Below are 23,032 nucleotides of genomic sequence, written 5' to 3'. Positions count from 1 at the left end.
ATATTCTTTGCAAAATCTACACACTTCTTTACTCCCTTCATGGGATCTCAGTGAAGTAAAGTCTAACCCTGCCCCTGCCTGGACTTTTTAAATCCCTACTGCTCATCTGTAAAAGGTGATGTAATTTGTCTGACTTTAATAAACACAAGGTTCAACTTAATAGGAACATGTTCTACTAACCCTTCTTTCTCTGGTTTTCCCAGCATGGACCATACATGCCCTTGCGTCAACCCATGCTCTCCGCTCAATTAAAGTACGCCCTTTCCGGTTACAATATACACTAGCTGTCATTGCAGGATAATCATTTAACTTAACATGTGCATGATTGCACGAATGTGTCCACTTTCTCATGTGAAGCATCTCATTAAGTTTCCTGCAGTCTATTGATACATATTTCCTGCACCACATACTGGTGTAGCAGATTCGTAAACTTCTAGGTAGGTTGTGCGATGGTGACACCTGAGTCACTCTTGCATGGCTTCTAAGCCATGTGGGGATTGCGGACAACAAACTTACAGACCAAGATGCAAAGCAAGTAATACTTTTACCCCTACACCTATAAGCGTACCTGCTAAGGGTATTTGTTCTCAGCTACGGCGAACGATTATGGCGTCCTGAGAATTGGAGTGGTTAGCTATCCAAATTCCCAATAAGCAGGGATCAATTAAGAACACAACTGCTGTGTGGTGGTCCTCTTTCCAGCCTTCATGGAGAGAGCCTTACCTCCTAAGAAGGAAAGATACCTCAACGAACTGAGTGTGTTCATCTGCAAGAATCACATACTAGCTGATGATGAAAATACCGCTGATCTCATCATTTGTTTGATATGTCAGAGTGGATTATTCAAGTTCATATAAATTTAAAGTGTTCTGTTAATCACGGAATTTACGTTCCATTTTGATGTGTTTTTGTCCATTTTGGCTTAATAAAAATATGTTTATTTGTTTTTTACTTCATTTTCAAATTTGTTTATTGAATAAATTAATTTTTGTTTCCACTTAATTTGTTCAGAGGGTATAGTTCCTAAGTTGTACTTCCTCTGGAAACAAAAATCACCACCACCACTCAACCATTCATTAAACATTCTAAACAGAACACTATTAAATCAGATTACAGCACAAATAGTCTATATGATATATATTTACTTATCTTAAAATACTTATACAGTACTTATGATTGCTGCAGTAGTTAGCTCATGACATCTTCCAATTGCCTAGTATATTTATATCGGATGACCACAGAATGATTTTTGACCATTATATCCCCTTTAAATATTAAGCATCCTTTATAAATATGTATTTTGTGAAATGTTTTTCAAGATTTGGCACCAAATATAATGTAGTGATATTATAAATGGAGATATTATCGCATTTGGGTCTCTTTGTGTTTGGGCCTTCATCTCTTCCATCCTTCTCTTTTACATGGGTCACAAAATTCCAGTATAAAAACCAAGTATCACATTAATATTAAAACATTCAGACTGATGTACAAAGCCTTTAAAATATTGCTGGGATGATCTATATAGCAACTCTCTATACAGCTGCCTGTCGTAAAAGGTGACTAAACGGGGTCCCAGGGGCTCTTAACTTTGAAGCATGAGTTGGCATCCATGGGGCCCTTAGCTGAGTCCTGGCATTGCTTCCACTTACTTGCGCCAGGCTACTCACTTTCTTCTATCCTATCCGACCTACCTCGGTCTTCTCTTGTTCTTTTCTGACCCAATGGTATTAGGTTTGCAAATCTAGGGAGTCTTTCATTTCCAAGCCCTTGGTAGCCCTTATCTTTCTTTATCCGATGCCTTCATGTTTCAAAGTGTCGGACCCCTTCCAATTTTTTCCCACTGTTTAGTGTTATTGGAGGGTGTTTGTACTTCCACCACTCTCTATACAGTTAGTTATTGGTTCTTGGACATACATTTCTTACATGATTGTTCTTATTTTTTCATTGTAATAAAAAATGGTAGAGAACAAAAGAGTTTGTAAATAAGTTTCTAAATATTTTTTCACAGGCAGTTTTCCTGTAAAACCAAGCATCAAGGAGAATTGAGTTTTATGTTTCAGACCCCCCTCTGACATCCTCCCCATTTGTTGAATTATTTTGAATATATATACGAAGGTAATCCCAAAAATAAAGTCTCCTATTTTTTATAAATACATAGACCTGTTTATTTCTACAATGGTTTACATTTTACAGTTTGAACATTTAGCTATTCTTCTACATAATCACCATTTCAGTTGATGCATTTTTGTAGACGCTGTGACAGTTTTTGTATGTCCATGTCATACCAGCACACCGCCATGCTGTTCAGGAAGTTGTGAGCGGCGCTTCAGGAAACCACAAGGACCAAAGTGCAGAGATCATCCAGGGTGATCCGCCGACCTTCACGCATGATTTGCTCAACCTTCATGACTGTCTCGACGGAAATTGACGATCTCCCGCTCTTTTGTTTGTTCGTCGTGAATTTCAGTCCGACTGGCTGCAAACTCTCTACACCACTTACGAACATTTTTGACATCCATGCACGACTCACCATACACTTCTGTTGATTGGCGATGGATTTCAATCGGTTCAGTACCTTTTGCGTTCAAAAACCTAATAACTGTGCGCACTTGGCGGTAACAACCAATGGGAGCTCCATTCTGAACGGCTGCCAAGCCAAGGCTGAGTACCTCAGCGCGGCGTGCGCATGTTTATATGCGAGCACGGGAAACACTCTTCACAATTTTGTGACCAACAGCCACACGAACAGAGTTCTGTATTTATAAAAAAATAGGAGACCTTATTTTTGGGATTACCCTCATAGTTAAGGTCCTACTCACCCTTATTCTAAACATAAATACCAAGTTTCATGAAAATCCCCCTATCCGTTTTCTCAAGATGCTATAACAGATGAACAGACATAGAAACAAACCTACAAAAATTAAACTGAACACAGCAGAGTATCAGGGTGATATTCAAAAAGTAGAGACAGAATGTCAATTTCATATACTGTATATGATGATGATTTGATAATTCAGCATCTCTACTAATAATCTGAGAATTTCAACAGTGACTTACATTAGAAGTACTGCAGCTTGTGTGATGTAACTTGCTCGTTGGATCTTGCCTGGAAGTGCCACAGGTGGGCCAGGATCTGACAAAGGTTCTTGTCGCCTCCGAAACAGATCTGCCAGCTGCTCAATTCTCTGACTTGACTCTAACATGGCTTCAGCAGACAGATCATCCAAAGTTACGAGATCCACTGAAAATAGCAAATTACTCTTTAATACTGACATCAATCAGTGGTTTCTACAGATAATTCTCTTTTCCATAATATTCCAATTAGTTATTCTGGTAAAATGACTAAAAAGTCAAGATGAGTACATGCATGGTAACAGACTTTAGATCATGGAAGTACTGAATTAGTTATTACCAAAATTTTCAAAATAAGTGATTTTTTTTTGTAAGAAAGAGATTTCTAAAATGTTCTAAAACCTTTATGAGGTGTATTAGTATAATGCTTTAGAATTCTTTGAGCATGCACACTGTGGACTATGACTGTTACTTGAACATTTTTCAGTCCATCTTGAAGGACTTCATCAATCTCACAAATGATCTATACATTAGAACTATATCCTGTTTAGAGTTTTAATCTGTCTGAGTAGTCTTTCTAACTGTCAAATAAGAGTATGGCAAGTAAAAGCTATAAATATTCATCCACATTCAATGTGCTGCATCTATCAGGTAGCTTCCCATTTGTCTTCATAAAGCTGAGTAACTCTGTTCAGAACTTTCCAGCCAAATAAAATCCAGAATAGATAATAAAAGCCATGACAATGAAGACAACGATGATGATGATGATGATGTGGTACATCTCTTTAACTACTTTTGGTTAAAGATCCTGGAGTGCCAGGATTTTACTCTGAGAACAGATTCTTTGATAAGCCTGTAAAATCTACTAACACAAGTACCTTGCATTTAAGCAAACCGAAATGCCAAAAAACTGTGGAAAAATTTGATCCTTGAACTTTGAAAACTGAAAGAGAGCACCCAACCGACTATGCCATGCAATCGGTCAAGATACAATGAAGTAAGGTAAATAAGAGAGGAAGTCTTGGAATATAGTTCTTACCAAAGTATCACTTACATAATGGACACATGGTTTGTTTCTTGTTACAAATCTGATGATCTCCATTACCCTGTGCCCTACTACTATCTTACATTACCCTACTCTTCAGCTTGTATTACTCTCATTAAGACAAGAATGGGTGTCATGTGCACCTCCTCCTATAATCTCACTTTAGCTTCTCTTAGCAACACTTTCTCCCTTTTCGGATGTTTCTCATTTTGAGCTTTAAGTCGCTTAATGAGTAACTCAATCTTCAGTGGTTTTCTAGATAACTCCTTCCTGGTTACTCAGCCAGCTGTCTACAAGACTGTCAGAAGTTATTCCTCTCTGGCCCCAAAAGTATAAAAGTGAACAGTGTTTTCCCATCCACTGTGACCAGAATACTGATCTTAGCCTCTTACAATCCCTTTTGAGTCAGCTGGAAATATCATCCACATTCAACAGTAAGTAATTAAATTAAAGCTCACCGCTAGCTGAAAAGTAAAAGTAATCTTCCTTGTTCAAGCATTTTTCTCCTTAATCTTTCTACAAACAGTTACTGCAATGGCACAGTATACAAAAAATTTGAACAGGGCTGTGTAGAGGTCACAGCCGCAAGTATTAACGTAGAATGTGAACTGCGTGATAGGTACTGTCAGAATAAAATATCTAGTCAGTATGGGTTCGAAATTTTATTGTTAATATTTTATTTCTTAATTCTAAACAAATTTATACTTCTTCAAGACAAAGTTGATGTACGATATGAGAAGTAATGTACGTCGATATTACGTGCGAAAGTTAAATCTATATTTGTACTGCGCAGTTGTTTACCTAATATTTTCTTAAATGACTTCAAAGAAGTTGGAAATTTATCAAACATCTCCCTTGGTAAATTATTCCAACCCGTAAACTCTTCTTCTTATAAACAAGTATTTGCCTCAATTTGTCCTCTTGAATTCCAACTTTATCTTCATATTATGACCTTTCCTACTTTTGAAAACACTATTCAAGCTTATTTGTCTACTAATATCATTCCATGCCATCTCTCCACTGATAGCTCGGAACATACTGCTTAGTAGAGCTGTTTGTCTCCTTACCCCCAAGTCTTTTGAGCCCCAAGTTTGCAACATTTTTATAACACTACTCTTTTGTTGGAAATCATCCAGAACAAATCATGCTGCTTTCCTTTGGATAACCGAGCAAACTGGCTGTGCGCTTTGGGTCATGTAGCTGTGAGCTTGTATTCGGGAGATGGTGGGTACGAATCCCACTGTTGGCAGCCTTGAAGATGGTATTCCGTGGTTGCCTATTTTCACACCTGGCATCAATCAATTTTAAATTAGTTAATCATTTTAATTGATGGTGATCTTGTAAGAGTATTTAGTTAAGAAATTTATGGAGAAATGTTGATTATGGCATAACCTAACTATTGGTTGTTGTTCTACAATTTGAGGAACTTTGAAGATTTTTGTTATCCACTTAAACTTTTGGGAATTTAATTAATTACACATTTATAATAAATGAATTAGTTAAAATTTGCTCTGGCCCACTCTCATTTAGGAGCGATAGTACCCGCAGTATTTAATTCCCTTATGTACCAACTTAAGAAGAAGGATCTTGAACTGATCGCATCCCAAGCAGATGAGAGTCTCCGAACAGTAAGTATATTTTGTTACAGAGCGCTGTGGCAGAACCCTAGACCAGATTATTGCAGCTTCAACGTTTCCAAGGGTACATAAGGAGTAATAATTTTGTACCATAATTAAAGCTATGGATGCTACCATCCCACTGCTATCACTTCCCCATTCTTGAATCACCAAAACCTTTGATGTGTTAGTGCATCATTAAAACTATCGAAGAAAAAAAAAATGCTTTGGATCTTTTCAATTTCTCAAAACAAGCAATCCTGGTGAAAGTTCTGTAAGATCCCAGACACTACCATACTATACAATACAGTGCTTTAATTGGGGCTTTATCAGTGATTTATATGCCCTCTCCTTTACATCCTTACTACAACCCCTACATACCCTCATAATCATATGAAGAGATCTGTAATCTTTATTTATAACCTCATTTACTTCAGTGAAGTTCTTTCCTTGCATTAACACCTAGGTACTTACAGCAGTCCCCATGAGCTACTTTCACTCCATCAACATAGTAATAAAAACTGAAACTTAAAACTTGAAAATTGAAACTTACAACTTGACTTTGAGATGTCTGCTGTTCATCTCACATTTTCAAGTCTTTTTGTAGTCACTAACAATCCTGTAACTTATTGATTACTCTATACAGTATAACATAATCCCCAAAAAGCCTTATCTGCAATTCCAGTTCCTTATTCATATAACTTTTATACATTAAAATGCCGCTGTAACGAATGCCAACATAACGAATGAATTGTAAATTATTTTTATGACCCTTCCCTTTTTCCTACTTAATGTGTGTTAAAATATTTCATTTTAATGGATTTTGAAGTTTTTGGTGTAACAAATTAATATTTAGCCTTTTTGAGTATATTTAACTTTATTTTTTCAACATACTATAGAAATTCATCCTGTTTTAACTGCCAGGCATTTCACAAAAAATCTCCCTATACAGGTAATACCAGACAGCACACTCATTATGACATTACAACAACGCACTGACAAAACTATAGCGGATTACCAATATCAGGGGAAGGTAGACAAACCGCATGTCAATTCTGCTTACCAAACAGCATATGAAGATTATGATGCATTTCTTAAAACAAATTTATATTTTATTAATTCAGTTATGGAATACATCATCATGTAGGATTAATTTCCTGTAAATAAAACACAAATTAAAGACAATTTCCCATGAAATATCCACAGAGAGACAATAATGTCAATATCTTGGAATCAAGCAGATCTTCAGTGCTTCATGGAGATCAATGAAAGAAGAAATCATTGCAAACTGCTTTGGAAAATCGGGAGTGGTTTACACAAAAGACGGCATTACAAAAAGTGAAGTGTTGGATGACACAGAAACTATGTCAAAGTGGACTGATGTGTTAGTGCAAAAAGAAATCACTGATAATGAAATTATGGTAGACATTATGAGTAATGGAAATTCACCTGATGACAAGGTGGAAGAAGGAGATATACCTCAAAGTGTTTGACAGAGTTCGACTCTTGTGCAAAAAACCTGGCATGCAGTCTTCAAGATTTTCTTCTGTCACAAAGTGATGTGTCAGAACCTGTATTACCAAGCGAGTGGCTGTGTGGTTTTGGTCACAAAGCTATCAACTTGCATTCAGAAGATAGTGGGTTCGAACCCCACTGTTGGCAGGCCTGAAACCTCTTGCATTATTCTATATCATTAGTTTGTGTACATATATCCTAATTTTCGTATCATCTAATAAATACTAAGCTTTTTTAATCTGAAAATTCATTAATAAGTAGTGTAGATCCTGCAAGTGATATAACAAAAGATGAATTCTTAAGAACTGACTTATTTCAGTATAACAAAATTTCACTATAACATATTTTTCTGATATCCCCAAAATTTTGGTATACTGATATTTTACTTCATATACATGGTGTATCTAAATTGTACCAACAATAAAACAAAAAAAGAGGGATGTTTTTCATGTTATGTAAAGAATGATGGCGCAAACAGATTGGTGGAGAAAATGTTTCCTAATAATACCAATACAGTTAGTCCGTTACTGGACATTGTACCGGGAGGTATACCTCAACTCCGCACATTCAAAATAAGCGCCTTAATGAACTCCTCTACCGACCAAAATGTGAAATTGCTACTACATAAAGTTGAGACTTTAATCGGAAGATGTCACTACTGAAATATTAAATAATTGTGTTATTGTGAAGTTTCCTAAACTGATTGGATTTCTCTTAGTTTTGTTTTGCTATACATTAAGAAGTTTCAACATTTTTCCACAGATGACACTACCAAAAAACTATGGACATGCACTCTGGTGTTAGGTAAAGGAAATTGTTATTGAAAGAAATTTTGTGTTTATAGGTTTTCTCAACTTTCACTTGTTTTTTATGTAATTGTAGGTTGGCAACACTTCTGTGTCATTCCGCCAGTTTAGAATCTGGCCAATGAAATTTTTTTGTAATTATGTTTCAGCCTATCACAGGCTTTCTTTTGGTTTTTTGGGTGTAACTTTTGTGTCTGCCAATAAAATTGAGAGGGTATATCCGGATTAGTCCAGAATCCTCTCGAACCTTCCCTCCGGGTATATAAACTGCGGCTTTTTTGGATACCTATTGATTGTTGTCTTTCTGAGTGTGTGTATTAAGGCAGGAGGCCTCTTTCTAAAGCAGACAGAACATCAGCCAGGTAATGGCCACATAAATTCAATCTTTCTTGCCGTTTCCGCATACTTATACAAGGGGAAGGTCTGAATTTCTAACTATGTAACCGTTTTTAATGTAAACTTCTTCCTTTTCATATAAAATTTCATAAAGTCTTTAATTGTAAATCGGGGATAGAGAGTGAGTTACCCTCTCAAACTCCCCTTCATCTTAGTTTGAGGTGACTACGAATTTGCAACTGTTTTCTTTCAGGTAATATAATAAAGTTATTTCCATGCGAGCCACCTCAGTAGCTTATGACCAGCCCCAGTTTCATCGGCCAAGAGCCCTGTAGGTTTTTAATATTTTATTATCTGGGAGCGCAGTGTACGCCTCCATTCAGTTTGTGTTTGGGCCATTTATTTAACCTGTCCTTTTCCTGCAAAGACCCAATAGATTGGGTACTAGATACCCCTGTGTAAAACTGTTTCCATTGGTAAATCGTGCCTTGTGAGGCCAGAGAGTGTAAGATTTTGATGTAATGAGTGGGCTGTAAGAAATTGAGAGCATGTAAGCTCTTTTCAAAGTTTTGTAATAGTGAAGGGTGCCTCTGGAAGGCTAGATATTGTAATTTTGGGAGCAAGTACTCGTGAAGTAGGGGATTTCTGCCCTTGCCTAAATTATTCCTCATTTGTGAATGTTGTAAACTTGAGCTTGTAGCTCAGAAATTGTAAATCGAGGGCTTGAAGCCCAAAATTGTTAAATTCCCTATTCTGGGGTGTTCCACCCTTGTTTGGCATTGTACCTGAGATATCATTGTTATTGTCACCCAGTGAAAATTTGTTTTGTTGTATTGAAGAAATACAATCTTCAGTTCAAGTTTTAAATTAATTTTGATATTGTAAATAGACCCATTCACTCCAGCACCTTCTCTCACCTCTCTGCGATCCACCAAACCACGGCAACAGACATTATGACACAGAAACTACATCAATGTGGACTGTGATGTGTTAGTGCAAAAAGAAATCACTGATGATGAAATTATAGCAGACATTATGAGTGATAGACATTCATCTGATGACAAGGTGAAAGAAGTAGATCTACCTCAAAGTGTTTGACAGAGTTCGACTCTTGTGCAAAAAACTGATGAGCCCAACGTTGCACACTGGGGCGAAACGCTGGCAACCAGGAATGAGTTGACTGTAAAATTTATAATGTCCAGTAACGGACCAACTATATTGGTAGTATAAATTGGAACATTTGGAACAAATATTTCAGGTTCCCTATGGGAATCAACATCTTTATCAGGAAAATGTTCCCTTTCGAGACAATGAGGCTACTTTGTTACTCGCGGGCATGCAATTCAAATCGGCAAACTCTCCATATTTGCTGTGCCAGAACGCATACTGCTGCTGTGCTTTCAGGAAGGGAGGGGAAGAGGAGGGATAATGCTCTGTAAAACCGCACAAGTTTCTCGTTCCGTAGCATAGTCCCTTCCCAGGCTGTTCTGTCCATATTGGATACTAAGTTGTGAGAATGGCTCCATTTTTGTACACCAATGAAGAAATGGCTCATATGAACCTAGCCTATGGTGCAGCAAATGCCGCAATGATTTATGGTGTTCGAAAACCTAATTGCCGCCAACCTTATCATTAAAATATATACTGTGGACACCGCTTATTATAATCACTCTGAGACAAAGATGATTTGATAACATGAACCGACTGATAACAGTAGGCGAAAAATAAAAATTGATAGGTAGCCTCCTGTATTTATTCATAACCTATATGCACAGCAATGAAACAGATACCGGTTCACAGCACTGCAATACAGTTAAATGTTTTCAGCTATGTAAAATAGTCCCTAAATGTTGTTTCCTTCTGGTTGTCTCTCAAAAGTCCATTAATGAATCTTTCTTATTCATAATGTTTTTGGAAGCTCACTGACCTACGCTGAACACCTCATCACAAGATATCTAGCGAATGTCGCATTTCAGCATTCGTTGGTGTTGGGAAAGTTCGGCAACATCGTCATCATCAGCATTGCTATCTTCCTGCTCCGTGCTCTTTACCTGTCATACCTAATTCTGATGAAGTAACTGCCTCACATATGTTGTCTTCTGTCTGTTTCACATCAGTAATGATGCCCTCATCAATGTTCATCCATTCCTGAAATTCATCTTCCATTAAGCCTGTTGGACAAAGTTCACCATTCTCCTCTCCTTCTGGTAACTCTCTTGTATGCACTCTACTCGCATACTTGAGAACAAAATCCTTGAAAGCAAATGTGATAACATAAACCAAATCCATGATCACAATAAATGGAAGATTTTCAATGTTTAAGTATTTGTCCGTACAGGACTTCATAAAAGTGATTATATAATATGGTTGATAACATTATCCGTGATTACAATAAACGGCGTCCAGTAAGAGCCCTTACAAAATCTTTACATTTAGTTCTCTTAAATTAATCAAGATTTCAAAAATGCTCAGAAGGGGAAAGCCTAATTTTTTTTCCCTCTTTAGGAAAAATAAAAAAATAATTTCTCATCCTTCTTCCTCAAATGCAGATTTATTTTACAATTTGCAGTCTTTATGTAGTTATATAGCAAAGACAGAAAGAAAACTCACAATAATAATCTGAAGGGTTCTTGAATGCAGGGCAAGGGTACTCCACCATAGCAAAGTAGGCTAACATGTCTCGCCTTCGTCCACTAAACATGAGGCGGCCAGCAGATATAAGCACTACACGGGATAGCATGGTGAAGATCTCGTAGGTGGGCGGATGAAGAGTGAGGATCACTATGCGACCGCCACTCACTCCAGGTATGGTCACTGCAGGAAGACAAGATAACACTGTGTGTGTGTGATATGGGCATTTTAACAAAATTACATAATGTACAATAAAACAAAAGTGAATTTAGAACCATAATCTGTTTTATTTCCAGTGCAAAATATGTAGATTATACTCATTCTATATATTTAAAGTATGCAAGGTCCAGTTTATCTGCCAACAATACTTAAAGGACAGCTGACAGAGCCTTTAGTTTTCAAAAAGCAAATGCTGTTACTTCATCAGAATACAATTAAATATCTTTAAAAATTTTCATTGAAGTCATCAATATCTTTCATATCTGTTCTTGGATGACTTCCCTAAGTAACATATGCCATGCACTATTATATTTTCTTCCCTAATCTTTCTACAAACAGTAACTGCAATGAAATGATATGTTATAAGAGAGCTAGTATACACAAGTATGTACAGTAAAACACCTGATCCATAACATCACTATATTTTTACAATTCATGAGGAATTTTATGAGAGAAATGTGCCCTAAGAACCCTTTATGTAATTTTCTTTATGTTTAGTTTTCTTAAATTATTTAAGGTTTTGAAAATGGTGGTAACAGGAAATCCAAATTCTTCTCTCTAAATATTACTCAATCTTATGAGTCAAATTCATATTTATTTTTAAATTTTCATTCTTTAGAACTATAATAATTACCATGATCTTTCCATGAGTACTCCTCTCTTAATTACAAAATACTGTCCAACAATTTCTGTACATTCCTTAGACATACTTTGATAGTTATCTTCAAATTTCTCTCATTTTCTCTATGAAGTAATCTTTGTAAGGTTCTTCACTCCCAGTTTACATCCTTTATAAATACGGTTTCAAATAAATAAGAATTGAGAATAATAAACAATTTTAACACATATAGTCGGTAACTGCTATTGCGCACAATGTTGTAAAGCAGAAAAATATGCAGTTAAAATTAGAAACTAAGTGAAAATATGTTTGTGTGTTCTAATGCCCAGACACTTGATAATGGGTGGATTGTGATCTTCATTTATTTGTCCGCACCTCTTTGGTCTTAAAGTTGTGTGTGTGTGTTTTTAATGTAGTGATCGAATGAGTGGCTAAATTTCTGGAAAATACAACTCAGAGAATTAGAGTAGGTGAAGCATTATCTGATCCTGTAATGATTGAGAGTGAGTTCTGCAAGGCAGTATTATTGGAACTGATATGAGTAATGAACTGGAATCCTTTTGTGGATAATGTATGTATGTATGTATGTATGTATGTATGTATGTATGTATGTATGTATGTATGTATGTATGTATGTATGTATGTATGTAGATAGTACGTATATCACACCCTCACACTACATGTAGAAGTGTGAGATATTATCAGTATTCGATTTATTATTATATTAATTATTATATTTATTATTATTATTATTATTATTATTATTATTATTATTATTATTATTATTATTATTATTATTATTATTAGTATTTCATTTGTATATTTTATCATTAATATTTGTAAGCTGGGAGGTCTCCACATATGTAGGTATGAGTAATTTGTTCTGAACGAGTGGGAAAACATTGCTATATTGGACTGTGGTAATTTGTATGACTCATGCGGGCATCCCAGTGTTTGATGAGATGAACTTGTTGTTGTACTAGGAAAGTTCTATGACTCAAGTGAAACACCCCAGCGTTTGTTTATGTCTTGAGACCAAGAATGAGTTCACAGTGTGGTCTTGACAAGAGGATCACTGATGATTGGCTGGCAAGGACCAATCCAGATGTATCATGTGAGAGGAAGGGGAATGCTGAGGTCTTTATATAGTTTGACATCACAGCGGAAGGGAACCACAACTGACACACTGTACGAGAAGGAAGTAGTGCGGACAGACTGTACGGGAAGGAAGTGGTGCCAACACATAGGAGGTGAAACTGGATATACGGTATTCGAGTGACACGGCTACAATGGACTGGACTTCAAACCTTCGTGGAACGTAGTCTTGTTATGTTCGTGGAAAGTGGCTGATCGACAAATTGTGGAGTGCTTACGCATTAAGTATTGTAGCACTTGTGGTGGCCTGGCGTATAAGTCTCTGGTAAGACACCAGTTAGAGTATGGTTCCAGTGTATGGGACCATTATTTGATTTGAAAACTGGAAAAGAGCCAAAAGAAAGCAACACGATTTGTTCTGGGTGATTTCTGACAAAAGAGTGTTACGAAATTGTTGCAAACTCTGGGCTAGGAAGACTTGGGAGTAAGGAGACAAAAAGCTTGACTAAGCGGTATGTAACGACAAAGAATGTTACAAGTGTTTTAATTTCCACCTATTCAATACAATGAGAGATCTTGTAATTAAGAATTAAATCTTATCATATTAAGTACAGGAACATGTTTTGCCCATTATAAGGGCATCTTCAGCCTTAATCTCAAACCTGTAAGGTGAATAACCAGGATCCTGATTGCTCTTACAAATCGTAAAATGAGGATATTGATGCAGGTGCTTGTTTAACATAAACTTATAAGAATGTCCTTGGTTAAAACTGTGGTATCAAACTGCATGTCATAAGTTCTACAAGATCATATTCGTTGCAACACTGAATGGAACCTGGTTTAATGCACCTAATACTTGTTGAGTGTGTAAGAAAAATAATTTGGAACATGAACAGCTTAAACTTTATAATGAAGTAGAAATGTGTTTTTTTTACTCACTCCTAGTGGAGGATAAGAAAAAAGCAAAGCTGCTACACTGTTGAAATTGTTAATTTCGTATGTTAAGATAAGTTAACAGTCTTCTTTAAGTATGTTGTAGAAGCGAGGAAGGGTATTTGACTGTCTGTAGTCATATTTATCTTAGCGTGAAGGAGTGAAAGTCGAAGGTATTTTGATGTTGATTAGAGCTTGTGGTGTGATGTCTGTAACAAGAGGAGAGTAAATCTTAGGAATAAAATTAAAGAGAAGGTGGGTGTATAATCACTTACCCCTTCATCTGTAATGATGTAAATCAGTTAAAGAAAAGGTTAGTTAAAGAAGGGGTAAGTGATTATACACTCACCATTTTTTTTCTTTTAAACCCATCTTCTCTTTAATTTTATTCCTAAGTATTTACTCTCCTCTTGTTACAGACATCACACCACAAGCTCTAATCAACATCTTCAATACCTTCGACTATTACAAGATATTAAGATCATTACGTATTAATGGTTTTCAATTTACAAAGGAAATACAAAACATAATTCCATCATTAGATGGAGCAATAAAATTCAAACATGTTTTGACTCGTTTGAGCCATCTTCAGTGAAATAAGGGGGGGTTAAAGTAATCTACATAATACAAGCTAAAAATGTGCTAAAAAAAGTAATGAAGGGACAAATTAAAAACAAAAGAGACAGATGGAAATAAAAATAATAACAATATACAATATTTATATCACTAGATGGAGCAATAAATAACTTGCTGAGACAAATTCAGTGAAAAAGGGTGAATATAAAATATAATTGTATCCAAAATATGTGCTAAACCTAAGAAAATAAAATAAAAGGTAACAGACGGAAACGAAACAACGTTGTGGACCTCTTAGACTAAAAATGTTTAGTTTGAGAACAATTCAAAAAACAGGACGATATCACTGTGTTGAAAATTCAGGCTGACAGATGGTGCTAGTTTCATATTCACTATCCGTACATATTACTTAGAGGTGTTATTTATAAGAAGTCATAAAATAACAAGGAATAAGGAAAGTACTAGTTTGATGGTAATACTTACTGGCAGCATTTCCTCCCGCCCACTGACGTAGGAATTCTACTAGGAAGAATGTGTCAAAGATGTCCATACCACGTGTAGGTTGATCTAAGACTACAATATCTGTGTCCAGTAAAAGGTGACAAGCAACATTCAGCCGTCGCTTCTCTGATGTTGTCAAATTGGACACTTTTGTATGACGTACTTGCTCTAGCCCAAGGTCTTCCACCAGAGCATCGATCTGAAAGAAAAGTATTGTGATTTCATGACAAATTTAGAATCAAAATGTCAGCATTGAAATAAACTAGATTATTGAACAGAGACAAACAAGTTAAAATCACCACAACAAATATCAGTATGATAATTCCTTATGCAAACAAAATTAAAAATAAAGAGAGATTTGTAAAGAGTGCACAGATATCTTATTCATCATGTTACTGTGTAGGCCTATAGATACTTGCTTTCTGTTATATTGCACAACACAACACAACTCTGATCTCCATCTTCAATGTTACCGAGCTCGATAGCTGCAGTCGCTTAAGTGCGGCCAGTATCCAGTAATCGGGAGATAGTGGGTTCGAGCCCCAATGTCGGCAGCCCTGAAGGTGGTTTTCCGTGGTTTCCCATTTTCACACCAGGCAAATGCCGGGGCTGTACCTTAATTAATGCCACGGCTGCTTCCTTCAAATTCCTAGGCCTTTCCCATTCCATTGTCGCCATAAGTCTTATCGGTGTCGATGCGACGTAAAGCAAAGAGAAAAAAAAATAGCATCTTCAATGTTTGTAATCAAACCCTTCCAGTTAGCTCACCAGTGGTTCATCTGCCTCTTTTCTTCTTAGAGAACATCAAGAAAGATTAGGAACCTAAAATTGAGTGATTTGATCAAGTGTCATAGCAATTTTTGGTGTCTATTTTGAGTGTGAATAGTTTTCACTAATATTGCAGGAATATATTAAAATAGTACCTCATGTTGCAAAGCATATTTCTCCATTTTAATCTATTTAATCGCAAATAGTCTAAAAATCACAAATATCACAGAATCAGACATAAAACAGATTTCACATCAACAAGTCAGGAGAGAGGCTGCCACGCTGAAGGTGGTTCACCCTGATGGGTATGGGTTCAATTGCCTGTCAGGAAGTCATCATTATATGCTACATAGTTGATGCTAAATGCAGAGAAATATGAGGAGAACATAGCAATTGATGTGGGGAAACAAGTGCATGGAGGAAATGTTGCATGAAATAGGCTATATGATGATAATTCTACACATAGGAATCTTCTGCAGTGGAGAGCAAATTGTGAATATTGCCAGTAGTACCAAAATCCGAGTGTGAGCACCAGAGTATTATTACAATCATTATTTCTTTCCCTAATTATAACTTTTGCCTGAAGGGAGAAATCCAAATTAGGATCAGCACAACTTGAATACACATTAAATGTAAATATCATCATTGATGATAGACAACCTCCTATGTGACAAAAATCTAATTTTACAGGAGGATGAAGAAACATCACTACCAAGTAATCATTGTACATCTGCTTGGTTTTTCAAGATTTTAGCACAGGGTATATTAATATTTAGTGTTTGATGATAATTTTGCTTCCAAATTCTGGTTATATAATATATAATATATAATATATAATATATAATATATAATATATAATATATAATATATAATATATAATATATAATATATAATATATAATATATAAAAGGACAGTGGAAACACCACATAGCGGTTTTTACATCATTGGTAAGTAGCACGTGGAGGATTTCATTGATGTTTCAATAGAAATTGATGAACAATACATCTTACTTTATAATGCATTACAACCTTTATTAAACTTAAATGGGAATAAAATACTTACATTTAATACTAAATCACCACAACTGGTACCTCCAGTAACCAGTTTACTGTTTTTTTGCTGTCTGGTTTGAACTTAAGGTCATCATGAAAGACATGGTAATCTTTTTCTATTACATCTTTCATCTCTTGCAGGTGTTTAAAGTTACTTTCAGATGCATACAAGGCCTTAGGAGCTGTTGAAACACTTGTGATCTGCTGTCTTCTCCTCCTCTGTGGCTATACAGCATAGATTTCCACATGGTCAGTTTTAAATAGTATACTGTAGTTCTATAGAGCCTCCGTGGTTCAGGTGACAGCGTGTCGGCCTCTCACTGTTGGGTTCCGTGGTTCGAATCCCAGTCACTCCATGTGAGATTTGTGATGGACAAAGCGGAGGTGGGACAAGTTTTTCTCTGGGTACTCCAGTTTTCCCTGTCATCTCTCATTCCAGCAACACACTTTCCACTACCATTCCATTTTGTCTGTCAGTCATTAATCATTGCCCCAGAGGAGTGTGACAGGCCTCGGCAGCCGGCATATCCTCACCGCAAGATGGGGGCTTGGTTCGTTCTATCCCTGACTTGGTCACTGACTGGAAAACAAGCTGTATGTTTTCATTTTCACTGTAGTTCCATCTGAGACGTATTTCAAAACTCGAATATCTGTCACAATGTGATCTCCAGATTTGGTTCCAGATCTGAGAGTGAATGTTCGTAGGCACTTCTTCAAAATTCAAGAAGAATGAGTAATCTACAACTTTGAATTGCATGGATTTTGTGAACGGTTGTTCTGATTCAAGCAATATAATCCACTTTTTGGAAACCTCCTATGTGGAGGTTACCATATGAGAGACTAGCAAGATACCCGTGCTTCGCTACGGTTTTAAACTGAAAGTTATTATTCAAAGTTTTACATTTTGGAGAGTCCACTGTCAGCTGAGCCTGAAAAATATGACCTCAGTAAATACATCAAATGGTTTTGAGTGAATGATTATTTATTTTCTGATCTAACACTAATTTGAACCCCATATGGAAGAATTTTAATGTTTTAAACCCTACCTTATTTAATATCTAGGATATAAACCGACCAACCTGTGAAATTTTGATTTTGTATGTTGAATAGTAATGGAAGAATGAATGCATTTTTAAGGGGTGAATGTTTGTAAATATCTATTAACATCTAGGATATAGGAGACCACCGTTCATAAAAAATTAAGTTCGTGCCTGAAATGGTTTAGGAAAAATCGATATTGTGTTTCTGAGAGTCAACCACCATCTAAACCCCTCAGGGGAGAAATATAAACAGGACATAAAAGAAGACCCCTCTCGTAAAATTACAACTTGTGCGTCAAATGGTTTTGCAGGGATGAATAATTTTGTTTACAGAACTAACCTCATTTAACACTTTAGGGGTGGAACAAAAAAATATATTTCCTATTTACACCTAGGATTGAAAATATATACCGCTATTTGGAATTTTGTCTTCATTCATTAAATGGTTTTGGAGGAAGGAATGAATATATTTGTTTTTGGACCTTAACCCCCATTTAACTTTCTGAGTGGTTAAATTTCTTTTAAACCTTCTGTTATTCAACACCTACGATATCATTTCTAATTTTAACTTCATAATTCAAACGGCTTCATATAAATGCATATTTTTGTCATCATTCCTCACCCCCGAGTCAAAACCCCCTTAGAGGTCCATTGTTTTAAGTACACTTTTTATTTGTATCCTCATAAAAATAATTCAACTCCTTTTACACCCCCCCCCCCCCCAAATAGATTTCCCTTGTCACTTTCCTGTCACAAAATACGGGTGTCTTTATTTTTAAAGGAGATTCTAAATACTAATTTTCTCATCCATAATATCCTTCTTTTTTGAGATATAAGTATCCTCGAACAAAGAATTCAATTCCTTTATCCCCCTCCCCTTAATTGGATTTTCCAGAAACAAAAAAAAATTGTGTTTTTTAATTTTTAAAACGGATTCCAAACACAAATTTTCATGTCTGTAACATCTTCAGTTTTTGAGATATAAGCATCCTCATAAAAAGAATTCAACCCCTTTTTCAGTCCTTTTTACAGCCCCCACCCTTTTAAATGTTTTTTCCAAAACAAAAAAATATGTGTTACTTTATTTTTGAAATATATCACCTCTGTAATATGTTTAGTTTTTGAGATATACTGTAGATATGCTCATTTTAAAAATTCACCCCAATTCAACACTTCCCCTTAAGTGGATTTTCAGAAAAGAAAATCTTTTACTCTTACAGGAGATTCCAAATACCAATTTTCACATGTGTAACATTTTCAGTAGGCCCTATTTGATATATACAGTAAGTATCCTCATAAAAATAATTCAACACTTTCTTCACTTCTTTTCAACCATCCCACTCCCTTAAGTGGATTTTCCAAAAACCAAAAATACATGTTTCTTTATTTTTAAAGAAGATTCCAAATACTAATTTTCATGTCCGTAACATCTTCAGTTTTTGAGCTATGAGTATCCCCATAAAAATAATTCAACCCCTTTTTTAGTCCTTTCTACAACCCCCTTAAGTGAATTTTCTGGTAAAAAACAAAATACATGTTTCTTTATTTTTAAAGGAGATTCCAAATACTAATTTTCGCCTCTGTAACATTTTCAGTATTTGATATATAAGTATCCTCATAAAAAGAATTCAATCCCTTTTTTAGTCCTTTTTACAACCCCCTTAATTGAATTTTCCAAAAAACAAAAAACAAAATTCGTGTTTCTTTATTTTTAAAGGAGATTCATAATTCCAATTTTTATGTTGGTGCTTTCTTTGTTTTGGAGATACCAGTATCCTAATAAAATAATGCAACCCCTCTTTCAGTCATTTTTACCCCCCCTTCCACCCCCAAGTGTTTTTCCAAAAACAAAAAGTATGTGTTATTTAAAAATACCACTCTTCACGTCTGTAATATGTTAAGTTTTTGAGATATACTGTTAATATGCTAAAAATTCACCCCCTTTAACTCTTCCCCTTAAGTGGATTTTCTGAAAAAAGTTATGCGTGTTCCTTTACTTTTACAGGGGATTCAAATACTAATTTTCATGTCTGTAACATGTTACATTTTTGAGATATATTGTAGATATACTCCTTTTAAAAATTCACCCCTTTTGTCACTCCTGCTTACCCCCTCTTAAGTAGATTTTCCAAAAACAAAAACAAAAATACTTATTTCATTATTTTTAAAGGAGATTCCAAATTTCATGACTGTAACATCTTCAGTTTTTGAGATATAAGTATCTTCATAACAGGTATTCAACCCTTTTCTCATTTTTTTCAGCCCCCCTCCCCCTTAAGAGCATTTTCCTAAAAGAAAAAAACAAGTGTTTCCTTATTATTAAAGGAGATTCTGTATACCAAATTTCACATCTTTAAACTGTTAAGTTTTTGAGATATAGATACACTCATTTTAAAATTACCCCCCACCACCACCACCACCACCACCTTCACCTCTTTAGCGACTGTATATCCAAGTATTCTCAAAATTTCATTTCTTTATGTTCAGCAGTTTTGGCTTGGCAATGATGAATCAGTCAGCCAGTCAGTCAGGACATGTTATTTTATATATACAGATAATCCGTCATCAAGAAAAGGCAGGGACACATAGGTGTATTTTTATGTTCATAGAATATTATCGCTCAACCAATTGTTCCTCAGATAGGAGGTACTCTCCACTGTATAGAAATAGGAATTCCAAATCCTTTGATATCAAAATGTCAAAAATGAATTTTTTGTCACATAGGAGGCTGTCTATCATCAACGATGATATAACCCTGTTTCACACCTGAAGAATATTTTAGACTAGCCCATACAATCAAAACTAACCACTTCCATCTCTAACAATCTATTGATTTAAAAACCTTATTCTTTTGAATAATGAGAAACACATAGCGCCTTAATTAATAAAGAACATTATAAAACTCACCCTATTTTTGGTGTCAAGTTTGCCAGCCACAGAGCAGGATCGCCGCAACAAATGGTGGAAGGAGAGTGTCTGTCGAACTGTCAAATCCCCAGAGAGGTGACTGTCACTCTGCACGTAAGCGACACGATCTTGAAGCTGATTTGAACGCACAGACTGACCATTGAGGAGCACATCTCCTCGTATTTTGCCGATGTTGGAGGAACGACCAGAGAGAGCATCAAGCAATCCCGTTCCTTCCTCCTCTGTTGACAATCATACAGTACACAACTTTAAAAAGTGTTGTTTTCACAATATCCAGAATTAATAATTAGTAAATACTTTGTATTTTTACTGAAGTAAACTGAGCTTATTATTACTGATTATTAACTGCAACTGACTATAGTTAATTGATATTACTGATATTGTACTGTTCAATCCACATAAACTTCAGTAACCTTGATATTATTATTAAAGTATAGCATTTGGGTCACTCAATGGATTAGGTTAAATAATAATAATAGTAATGGTTTTATGTCCGACTTACTAATTCTATCATTTTCAGAGATGCCAAGTTGCTGGAATTTTGTCCTGCATGATTTCTTTAATGTGCTGGTATATCTACCAACATGAGGCTGGTGTATTTGGGCATCTTCAAATACCATCAGACTAAGTGGGACTGAACCTGTCAGCCTGGGCTCAGAAAGCCAGTGCTCTTCTGTTTGTGCCACTCAGCCTGACAGATCAGATTAAATGGACCCCCTGAGCTCAGAGAAGTATACAACAATATTAGGGGCAATGTTTTAAGATTGGTAATACTGACATAAATTGAGGTTGGCAACAGGAAGGACATCTGGCTATAAAAGCATGCCATATGATTTCATCTCACCTCATCCCCAGCCCCATATCAGGAAATGGGACTAAGAGACATAAAAATCTGACATCAGTGAATTGGTGAATAGTCACTTGATTTCAGTTATTTGTCAGGAAATACAATTTTTCCAATCAACAGTATGTAAATTTGAGAATTAATTATTAAAATATCAGTGGCTCCTCAATTAGTTAAGGTAACAGAAGGAAGAGCAAGAATTCTGACCACTCTTAGAATTTTTTTTATGAGAACTACAGTTATTACAGCAATTGATCCTAAAATATCCATCTCCAGAAAACATAAAAGTGAAGTTGCCCCTAATATTGTTGTATACTTCTCTGAACTCAGTGGGTCAATTTAATCTGATCTGTCAGGCTGAGTGGCACAAACAGAAGAGCACTGGCATTCTGAGTCCAGGCTGACACATTCAATCCCACTCAGTCTGATGGTATTCAGTCATCACTGATCTGTATATAGGGCTGTCACCCAGGAGGCAGATTCCCTTTAGTGGTTTACCTATTTTTAAAAATTGATTTCAAAGTAGTTGGAAGTTTATCAAACATCTCCCTTGATAAATTATTCCAGTCCTTAATTCCTCTCCCTATAAAACGAGTATTTTACCCAATTTGTCCTCTTGAATTCCACCTTTACCATCATTTCATGATTGACCTCTCCTACTTTAAAAACTCCACTGAAGCTTATTTATCTACTAATGTCATTCAAAGCCATCCCTTCACCGACATCTCGAAACAGTCCGCTTAATTATAAACTATCAATTTCATCCTGTTCCGCATTGAAGTGCAATTATAAGAAATAAATTGACAAGAGGGTCCACCTTTTCAATATAATATATTAAGTAAATAGTATTACGTCAGTCTTGGAACTAGTTTCAGCCACTTAGTATTTTAGTTGTTATCATATGATCTGCTTAATTTTTATTTTGGCTGATGATGGCCACTAAGTGGCTGAAACTAGCCCTAAAGCTAATGTGATACTATATACTTAATATATTGCAATGAAAGGGTGGACCCTCTTGTCAATTTATTTATATACATTCTGCTTAGTTGAGTTGTTCATCTCCTTACTTCCAAGTCTTCCTAGCACAAAGATTGCAAGACATTCGTAACACTACTTTTTTGCCGAAAATCACTCAGAACAAATCATGCTGTCTTCCTTTCCAATTCTTATATCAAGAACTAGCAAGATACCCATGCTTCACTATGGTTTTAAACTGAAAGTTTTCAAAGTTTTACATTTTAGAGAGTCCACTGATAGCTGAGCCTGTAAAATACACTCTCAGTTCGTAAGTCATACGGTTTTGGGGGAATGATAGCCATACGGTTTTGGGGGAATGATTATTTATTTTCTGATCTAACACTCATTTTAACACCATACGGAAGAATTTGAATGTTTTAAACCCTATCTTATTTAACATATAGGATGGAAAAGCGAC

General features: G+C 35.7%; 1 protein-coding gene across 4 annotated transcripts in view; it reads right to left on the bottom strand.

The window, feature by feature from the left end:
- The window catches only part of LOC136858116 (ATP-binding cassette sub-family G member 8), a 312,642-nt gene that overhangs the window by 34,110 nt on the left and 255,500 nt on the right, over window positions 1-23,032 (bottom strand). For 3 of the 4 annotated variants that reach the window (XM_067137421.2, XM_067137423.2, XM_067137425.2), the window contains 4 exons: window positions 20,733-20,974; window positions 14,947-15,163; window positions 11,001-11,225; window positions 3,058-3,241 (listed from right to left, as the gene is read on the bottom strand). In XM_067137421.2, coding sequence (XP_066993522.2) covers window positions 3,058-3,241; window positions 11,001-11,225; window positions 14,947-15,163; window positions 20,733-20,974 — 868 coding nt within the window. The remainder of the gene's footprint in view (window positions 1-3,057; window positions 3,242-11,000; window positions 11,226-14,946; window positions 15,164-20,732; window positions 20,975-23,032) is intronic. The other variant, XM_067137422.2, reaches the window with a different exon arrangement.

Source organism: Anabrus simplex, chromosome 1 (genome assembly GCF_040414725.1).
Source record: "Anabrus simplex isolate iqAnaSimp1 chromosome 1, ASM4041472v1, whole genome shotgun sequence".
NCBI lineage: Eukaryota > Metazoa > Arthropoda > Insecta > Orthoptera > Tettigoniidae > Anabrus > Anabrus simplex.
Note: the sequence above shows the minus strand (reverse complement) of the source record. Positions and strands in the feature narration are given on the sequence as shown.